A 10,214-nucleotide genomic window follows, 5' to 3' on the forward strand; every position below is an offset into this window, starting at 1 on the left:
CACACACTGGCCCAGCTAACCAATCACAGCACACACTGGCCCAGCTAACCAATCACAGCACACACTGGCCCAGCTAACCAATCACAGCACACACTGGCCCAGCTAACCAATCACAGCACATTTTGTATTTCAGAAGGCGGGCCTTCATTTGATACAGGAACTATTCGAGCCGTTCATGCCAGACTGGGGAGAGAGGTGTTGTAATAATGTAAAATATGTGAAAAATAATGTGTTTTTCGAACAACCTAGTATGAGAACCTGCTCTAGTACACCCCAAAACAAAATCAAGACTTTGTAAAAGAACATAATAGGACCCCTTTAACATCTGCAACCTTATCTTTCCAATATTCAAAACTAAAAAAAAAAAAATTTAAAATCACAAATAAAGAACAAACACTAAACAAAATAAAATAGAATAAAAAATGCATATGCATTATTTGATATATTTCTTAGCTTTAAAATCTCAATGTAAGTATTTTACAAGGCTTGCAATCTTATCTTTATAATATATTCATAATATAACATATTCAAATAAAAAAACAACAAACTGAACAACTAAAGAAAGAATGAATGAATGAATGAAAACTAAACAAAAATCAAATAAAATGATGAATAAATAAATAATATAACAAAAATTTGAAATATATAATATATAAATAAATACATAAAACAAATAAAGAACAAACACTACATAAAATAAAATAAAATAGAGACTGCGATTTAGTAAAGTTAATTTGATTAAAAATGTATTATCTCAAAAGTTATGATTTAAAATATACTGCTTTGAAAAATAATAATAATAAACAAAATTCATTTTGTCAGTCTTACTTAAACTATTTGCACAAAACTTAAATTAAAGGTCAATACTGTGTAAAGTACACTGTAAAAAAAAATTTGCGCTGCCTTACAATTTTAAGTTTACTCAACTAAAATATCCAAGTTATCACTTAATACAACTTAACATTTCAAGCTGACTAAACATAAAATTTAGAGGCAGCATGAACACTTACTTCGAGTTGAAACAACTTTTCTTTTTTTCACAGTGTAAGTGTTCATTAAATATTTCAGCAATGTTGTGTGGATCTCATTTGCTTTTATCATGTATGTATGCCTATTTACATTAAATCTGCCATCAGCCACCCTACACTCATGATATCGGTACTGGCCATTAAAAAAGCCCATATTGGTCAACCACTAGCAGGTATGACAAACTTAGTCCCAGCTTTGTAAAGTTGAAGCTAATATTAGTGCGGACGGGCAGATATCTGCGTAAGGTCTCTCTGCCCTTCACGTCTGATCTCAGGGGAGTCGCGGCATCGGCTGTGTTCATTAGGTTATAAATTGCAGCGCTGCAAACAGCTGCCGTCTGCGACGAGGCCCAATTTTAGCCTAATGACACAACTGTTCTCCGTGTGAATCTTCCCTCAGGTACGCTTTAATTAAGTCACGACTCCACAACGTCGTGTCTGTCACACAACACGGGGTAAAGCATCTCACAAAATGCCAGGAAGGATGCGAGATGCTTTATCTGTGCTAATGCACAACAACAAAAAGTGTTTTTGAACTGAAGATGTTTTTTTATTTACACTACAGGAAGTCTATTCCTACATCTCTTTATATTAAAAGCACTATATACAGACGTGACTTGAAATGCACAGAAGACTATGGAAGCCCATTTCCGCCACTGAAAAAAAAAAAAAAGGTTATTGCGACTTTTTATCTCACAATTCTGACTTTTTTCACAGAATTGTGTGATATAAACTCACAATTGTGAGTTACAAAGTAAGAATTGCGAGTTTTTAGCTGCGTGATACAAACTCACAATTCAGACTTTTTTTCTCGCAATTGCGAGTTATAAGTCCAATTTTGAGGGGGGGGGAAAGACTGATACGTTCTCAGAATTGCGAGTTTATATTTTGCAGTTCTGACTTTATTTCTCAGAATTGCAAGTTAGTTTATATCTCACAATTATGACTTTTCAATTCGCAATTGCGAGTTTATATCACGCAATTATGAGAAAAAAAGTCAGAATTGCGAGTTTATATCACGCAATTATGAGAAAAAAAGTCAGAATTCGCAAATACCTTTTTTATTTTTTATTCAGTGGCGGACACGGACTTCTATAGAAGACTGTGTTAAACTAAAGAACCACAGTATACAGTGACGTGCAAATTCTGCGCCACCAGTGGTAGCAAATGGAATTGCAACTTATTTTGTTTGAGAGGCCTGAATGGACAGGACATAATAATATTGTCTCAAGCAATGGCATGTACTTAGGATTGGATTATCTGCTAAATAATGGAAAACAGGCATGTTTGAGTGTCTGAAAATGTTTGGAAATTATTACTTTTGCAGCTCTGTATTTTCTGTACACCTGCCAGTTTTGTGTTTATTTGAATTTATTTTGTTAATGGGATGTAAAATTTCTTCTTACCAGTTAAAACCGTCATGCTCTTGTGCATTGTGTTCACCTCTGCAGAGTGGAAAATATATTTCAGACATTTCAAAAAACACTTATGAAAAATTATCTAATGAATGACATTTCAGCTAAACATGGACAGAAAATGACAGAAACAGTTTGCTTTGATGGTTACCATCATTGCTGAAATAGAAATCTGATGAACAGAAAAATCTATTGAGAAATACATTGGAATGTATACAACTTGCAATTTATGCAGTATTTATACAGAGCAGAATATGCAATTGTCTGTATGCATGGAAGACCTAAATAACGTGTCAAACTTTTGGATGAACAACAGAGCAAAACATAATTTTTGACACAATATTTGGGCACAAAATATTATTTCTGAGATAATTATTGGATGCCTGCTGAATAAAAAATGTGCAGTGTAGTTCATGTGACAACAGCGTAGCGTACTACTGTTGAAATAAAATTAAAAAATAATGCAATTAAAAAATATTTTAAAAATTACTCAAATAAAAATCTGTAACTGAAATAAAACAAAATATAAATATTAGATGAAATGCTTCTTAAACAAATATTAGAAATGTTTTAAGTTTTTCATCTAATATTTATATTTTATTTTAGTGGCAACTAACTGAAATAGTTGATTTACTAAATTAATATAAAATTAAAACAAATAAAAAATAATTAAAGCTATGTAGAAGTATAAAAAAACTAATAATAAAAAAAAAATGCACATAGCAAAATTACAAAATTTGTAAACTAAAATTAAAATATATATAACAAGTGAATTTTAAATATAAATACATACTATAATAGCATATATAAATACTAAAAAAAACACTTGTACTATGTATCTGAGTGATTAATATTCCATTCTGAACACAACCCACACTCTCTAACTATAGTGGCTTTTATCCCAGGATTTAATAACCTGAAGGATTTGGAATTCTAATGAAAGAAAGTAAGATTAGTTACTCTTGTGCCATTCATGTCGCATAAGCTGCAAAAGCGGTCTGTGTCCTAAAGAAGGAAATAATCAAACAAGAACGACTGAAACAAACACCTCTGCCATGTGATTCTTCAGCTAGATATTTCTACCGAGCTTATTTTGGAGGCTAAGGATGTTGCAACCGCACAAACGTGTGAGCATCACACATTTTCACCACACTTCTGCTTCTGCGGTGTAAAAACAGCTGAGCACCTTCAAAAGGAAGCACAGCAAACCACGCTCTCCCATGAATTCTGACTGAATTTGAGCACATGATCCTGTCAGGAAACAGAATCATGACAAACAGCCCTGTTTTCATGTAGATTCACTGATGTGCTAGTGGGATCCCAAGGTTAAATGGAGAGCAAGGCTCAAAAAGAAAACATGCATCGGTGCAACAAAAGAGCCTGCAGACAATAACTCCTTGAGTAAATCCCATCCCAAATTCAAAAGACTATCCCCCGACACTGTATTATTTCACCAATAAAGGTGTAAATGTTACGAATTTTAAATAAATGTAGTCGATGAATCAAGTTACTCTTTAAGGGACACCTGTGGCATGCTGTAAATGCAGTTTTTTTTGTACTCACACAGTGTACATATGTGTGCGTGGAGCTAAAGTCAGCTGAGAGGCAGAATGCAGAACATCTGAAGGAGTCATCATCACGTAGAATTGACCTAAATGAGAGAGACGACAGATGTTGTATTGCTCCACATACTAAATTCAAATCACATTTACTGCCACCAGGAGAACTCATGTTTATCCTGATAAGAGAGTTACTGAGAGTTCAAAGATGGCTGGTATGACTAAAATATTATTAATATAAATACATACATTTTACATTGTGTGTGTGTGTGTGTATACATATATAAAAATGATGCATTAAGAGCCTTATTTTGTCTTCTGGGAAACATGTAAGTATCTTCTGTAGCTTTTGAAGGGCAGTACTAAATGAAAAAAATATGATATTTAGGTAAAATAAGAAAAGTGTCCACATCTTCATTCTGTTCTTAATGCATGGTTTTTCCTTCTGGAGCATCAGTGAGCGTTTGAACCTTCTGTAATAGTTGCGTACGAGTCCCTCAGTTGTCCTCAGTGTGAAAAGATGGATCTCAAATTCATATAGTCATTGTTGGAAAAGGTTCAAATACACAAAAATGCTGGAAAACCAAAGAATTTGTGGGACCTGAAGGATTTTTCTGAAGAACAGCAGGCAGTGTAACTGTTCAGGACAAACAAGGGACTCATGAACAACTATCACTAAACAAAAAAACACAGCTGTGGATCATTCAGTTAACAACAGTATTAAGAATCACTTTTGAATGCGGTCGTTTTTATAAATTCAACTATTATTTTCTCTTGTGGACTATATGTAAACATCTTTTATGTGAAATATCTTATTCAGTACTAAATAAACAATGGCATGCATTTTGTATGATCCTTCTTATTTTGGTAAAATAATTAACATTTTGCAGATTCTGCAAGGAGTATGTAAACTTTTGACTTCAACTGTATATATGTGTGTGTGTGTGTGTGTGTTTACATTATTACATATATAAAATATAACTACTTTGGGATAATCAATAAAAAAGAAATACATATTTATTTCCAAAAAAAGATACAAAGATACTTAAAAGTGTAAGCTGCATTTGAAATCATTGTGAAATGCAGATAAACACATGCTTTTGAAACTGTAAACCATCTAAAACTTAACTAATGAATGCATTACTTGATGGCAGAACCATTACTCCGTTTTATGTGGTTTTTAAGAACTTAATTTAACCAAGGTGAAAGCACTGTAAAGGACAACCTCTCAATCTATTGAAGCATGCTGCATGTGATTCTATAAACCTCTATAAAAACGAATACGTACCTGCTGTTTGTGTGAGTGTAGGGTCAGCTGCTGTCTGCATGGACATGGCCGTGGCTGTCTTCTCTCCAGTATCTTCTCCAGCAGGACTGTCTTCATTACTGAAAGAGTTTTGAATTACTGTCTGGGAGAGAACAGGCGTGAAACATTTTACAACCCACAAACAAACGCGGAACATCTGGCTATTTAGTTAGAGTTGAGTTTGTATCATTTTCATCTTCTGCTCTGACATGTTGTCATGTTCTGCAGCGCGTTGAATGAGATTTGTGGAACATCACGACATAATGAATAAGTATAAGAGAATGGGATGGGAAGTAAAAGTGGTGCTGATGCAGGGACCGAGCTGGTTGCCATAGTGACGCATATGTTGCTTCCATACCTGCTGGGATGTAGTGAGGTTGGATGCAGAGACCACATTAACCGGCCCTCTGACTTCACCTCTACTCTGCGGTCGCTGGTCTGTCACCTGAGGAGGACAAAGACACAGACTTTCATTACTAGGGTTGGTTAAAATATTGATTTTTCAGATTAATTGTGCTTTTCATGTGAATAATCCAATATTGAATCTTTTTCAAATGATTGTTGAACAATATGTATAGCACCATTTCCAGAACTTTTTCAGATCTTGAAAAAACACTAGCGGTCAAAAGTTTGGAATGCTTAAGAATTTCAGTGTTTTTGAAAGAAGCCTCTTCTGCTCACCAAGGCTGAATTTATTTGATCAAAAATACAGTAAAAACAGTAATATTGTGAAATATTTGTACAATTTAAAATAACTGTCTTCTATGTGAATATACGTTAAAAATGAAATTTATTCCTGTGATGCAAAGCTGAATTTTCAGCATCATTACTCCAGTCCTCAGCGTCACATGATCTTTCAGAAATCATGCTGATTTTGAGCTCAGTTATTATCAATTATTATTGGTCCTCAATTATTAATAGTGGTTCTTATTATTATCAATGTTGAAAACAGTTTTTGCTGCTTAATATTTTTGTGGAAATATGATACATGTTTTTAAGGATTCTTTGATGAATAGAAAGTTTAATGAATATCATTTAAAGAAATCTTTTGTAACAATAAATGTCTTTACTGTCACTTTTGATCAATTTATTGATCAATCCTTGCTGAATAAATGTATTACTTTCTTCTTTTTTTTTTAAACTTAATTACTCCAAAGTTTGAACGGGAGTGTATCACGTTTTCAATAAAAAATATTAAATAAAAACATGATTTCAACATAGATAACAATCAGAAATGTTTCTTGAGAAGCAAATCTGCATATCAGAATTATTTCTGAAGATCATGTGACACTGAAGACTGGAGTAATGCTGAAAATTCTGCTGCGCATCACAGGAATAAATTACATTTTAAAATATATTTAAATAGAAAATAGTTATTTTAAATTATAATAATATTTCACAATACAAAAAAAAAACATTAAAAAATCATAATTATTCCAAACCTTGGACCTGCAATGTAGTACTTTCCAGATCTTTACATGTTTTTCTATGACTTTAAACACTATTAAACTGTAAAGGAGTAACACAACATCAAAATAGCCATCACATTCAGCCCCGAATACAAGGAACTATCATCCAAACAGCATGTGGTCATGATACTTCAGCTGAAATTTGTGAATAATGTGATGTGATTAAGGTACCCCTACAGGAAAATAATCATAAAAACAAGAGCTTCTGCTGTTTTTTTGTCAGCCACAGAACCTGATGTTTAGAGAAAACAGCTGTAATTCCCTATAAAGTGTTCATGGGAAATTTATTTCCAGTGTCTCCTGACTGAATTCTCCATTCATCCATCATTCCTGTGATGCAGAGAGCTGTGCATGATCTAATTTAAAGGTTTGAATGACACAGTTGTTCACTAACAGAATACGTATTTATAAATACCCCTTAACAGCGCCCCCAATCATCTGTCATGTGACGCGCCGCCTGACTGACATGTGACACAGGCCCAGTGCCAATCCCAGCCAGAGATTAGAATCACATGACTGCAAATGGGTAAAACTCAAGAAAACATTCCCCAGTCATATATCACCACACAAAATAAAAAAATTTGATATGCATAAAGACAATAAATCTTATTTATATGAGCATTATTTATTTATTATTTTCATTGTGACATTATTTTCATGGCAATTAAGTACATTTTCCCTAATTTCCCTTTTTTCTTACATTTTTTCATTAACATAATGCATCTGGATGTTTTACTTTTGAGTTTTTATTTATTTATTTCCAATTATTCTCAATGGTGATTCTCACTAGATTACAGCAAAAAAAAAAATATTGTTTCTATTATTATTTTAAATCAGCATAAATTAAAGACAATGCAACACTTTTTTACACTAATGAAAAAAATTAATTGTCCTAAAAATAGGCTTAGTTTTCTTTATGTGAAATATTTTGGATTTTGTAGTAAGATCACACAGCTTCTAGACAGATTTCATGAGAGACAAATTATGGTTTATGGAGGGGGTGGAGTCAAAAGTAACAATTTTTATATTATATTATATTTATATTAATTTTAACAATTATTATCAAACAACTATATTCATTTAGTAACATAAATATATATTAGTGTACAATATATATATATTTTTTTAATTAAATAAGTTTTATAATTCATTATCTTCTTGTCGATCCACCAGTTCACATTTACAACTGCCTGTTTTCTGCGTAAAAATAAAGGTCGTTTTTGGCTTTGGTCTAAAAGAGCAGAAGGGCTTATTGAAAAATGCTAATTTATTCTCTGCCAGCAGGTGGCGCTTTTCGCCAGGAATATAGCCATTTCCCCGGTAACCGCAGTAAACAAAGCAGCGCAGCACCTGCCTTTGAAACTTGCAGCGCTCATATTTAATCAATTAAATAGCCTTTTGAAGTGTAAGCTATATCTCATTATACATGTAGATAAAAATGTATATTTAGTTTTTTTCACTGGAGCACCACCTGAGTTTTCTCCTCCCATTTCTAACAGTGATCATCGTTTCTTTCCCGCGGTACTCCCTGCGAAGATATCAATAGCATCACTGGGCTGTAGGTTGCCAAGTTGAGGGGACAAATGGGTTGAAATTTGTATGCGTCGATCGTGTGAGAAATATGCGTTTCATACAAGATCTGGCAACCGGACAACCTTGGAATTTGTTGTCGTAATTATTCATATAATGAGGTTTGGCCCATCACAAATTACGGGAGTTTTACCGGAAGCGAATGTAGCAAACATAAAATACGCCCAGTGGGATTTTTTTATAGAAAGATTAAAAATACGTGAGAAATACAGGAAACTATTTAAACGGGATGATAGCGGGATAGAACAATAAAATACGGGAGAATCCTGGGAAAAACAGGAGGGTTGACAGGTATGAGTAATACTACTGATAAGTAATCTAAAAGTCTTTTAATTAATACGACATAATGTATAGTATATAACAGGGGTGTGGACTCGAGTCACACGACTCAAGACTTGACTGGGACTCAAGTCCCAAATTTGATGACTTGCGACTCAACTCGACATAATTAAAGAAGACTTGAGACTCGACTTAGACTTTGACAGCAATGGCTTGAGACTTGACTTGGACTTGAGCCCTGTGACTCGGAAAGACTTTATGATCAGATCAAAGTCGTTATAGAGGCGTCCCTGCAGCGTGCTTGCTCTTGACTGGCAATAAACCAGAGACTGCGTTCAGGGAGCGCTGGATAGTATAAATTAATAGAGCAATAACACAATTTACGACAAAAGAACCGAGATAAGTAAAAAAAAAACAAATTACATGATCCGTCTAGTAGCAATCTCCGAATTGTATTTGCATGTGCATTTTATTTTATTTAAACCTTATTTTCATGGCAATTAAGTACATTTTCCCTAATTTCCCTTTTTTCTTACATTTTTTCATTAACATAATGCATCTGGATGTTTTACTTTTGAGTTTTTATTTATTTATTTCCAATTATTCTCAATGGTGATTCTCACTAGATTACAGCAAAAAAAAAAATATTGTTTCTATTATTATTTTAAATCAGCATAAATTAAAGACAATGCAACACTTTTTTACACTAATGAAAAAAATTAATTGTCCTAAAAATAGGCTTAGTTTTCTTTATGTGAAATATTTTGGATTTTGTAGTAAGATCACACAGCTTCTAGACAGATTTCATGAGAGACAAATTATGGTTTATGGAGGGGGTGGAGTCAAAAGTAACAATTTTTATATTATATTATATTTATATTAATTTTAACAATTATTATCAAACAACTATATTCATTTAGTAACATAAATATATATTAGTGTACAATATATATATATTTTTTTTTTAATTAAATAAGTTTTATAATTCATTATCTTCTTGTCGATCCACCAGTTCACATTTACAACTGCCTGTTTTCTGCGTAAAAATAAAGGTCGTTTTTGGCTTTGGTCTAAAAGAGCAGAAGGGCTTATTGAAAAATGCTAATTTATTCTCTGCCAGCAGGTGGCGCTTTTCGCCAGGAATATAGCCATTTCCCCGGTAACCGCAGTAAACAAAGCAGCGCAGCACCTGCCTTTGAAACTTGCAGCGCTCATATTTAATCAATTAAATAGCCTTTTGAAGTGTAAGCTATATCTCATTATACATGTAGATAAAAATGTATATTTAGTTTTTTTCACTGGAGCACCACCTGAGTTTTCTCCTCCCATTTCTAACAGTGATCATCGTTTCTTTCCCGCGGTACTCCCTGCGAAGATATCAATAGCATCACTGGGCTGTAGGTTGCCAAGTTGAGGGGACAAATGGGTTGAAATTTGTATGCGTCGATCGTGTGAGAAAGATGCATTTCATACAAGATCTGGCAACCGGACAACCTTGGAATTTGTTGTCGTAATTATTCATATAATCAAGTTTGGCCCATCACAAATTACGGGAGTTTTACCGGAAG

The 10,214-nt window shown here is 33.4% G+C and overlaps 1 protein-coding gene across 1 annotated transcript in view; it reads right to left on the reverse strand.

The window, feature by feature from the left end:
• Positions 1–8,267, reverse strand: part of LOC107568863 (upstream stimulatory factor 2-like) — a 13,103-nt gene extending 4,836 nt beyond the window's left edge. Inside the window, exons 1-5 of the mRNA XM_016254855.1 lie at positions 8,238–8,267; positions 5,667–5,753; positions 5,291–5,411; positions 4,007–4,094; positions 2,435–2,473 (exon numbers count right to left, since the gene is read on the reverse strand). Of these exons, the coding sequence (XP_016110341.1) occupies positions 2,435–2,473; positions 4,007–4,094; positions 5,291–5,411; positions 5,667–5,753; positions 8,238–8,267 (365 nt within the window). The remainder of the gene's footprint in view (positions 1–2,434; positions 2,474–4,006; positions 4,095–5,290; positions 5,412–5,666; positions 5,754–8,237) is intronic.
• Between the last annotated feature and the right edge of the window lie 1,947 nt (positions 8,268–10,214).

Source organism: Sinocyclocheilus grahami, unplaced genomic scaffold, assembly GCF_001515645.1.
Source record: "Sinocyclocheilus grahami isolate Dianchi unplaced genomic scaffold, SAMN03320097.WGS_v1.1 scaffold1288.1, whole genome shotgun sequence".
NCBI classification, from domain to species: Eukaryota; Metazoa; Chordata; class Actinopteri; order Cypriniformes; family Cyprinidae; genus Sinocyclocheilus; species Sinocyclocheilus grahami.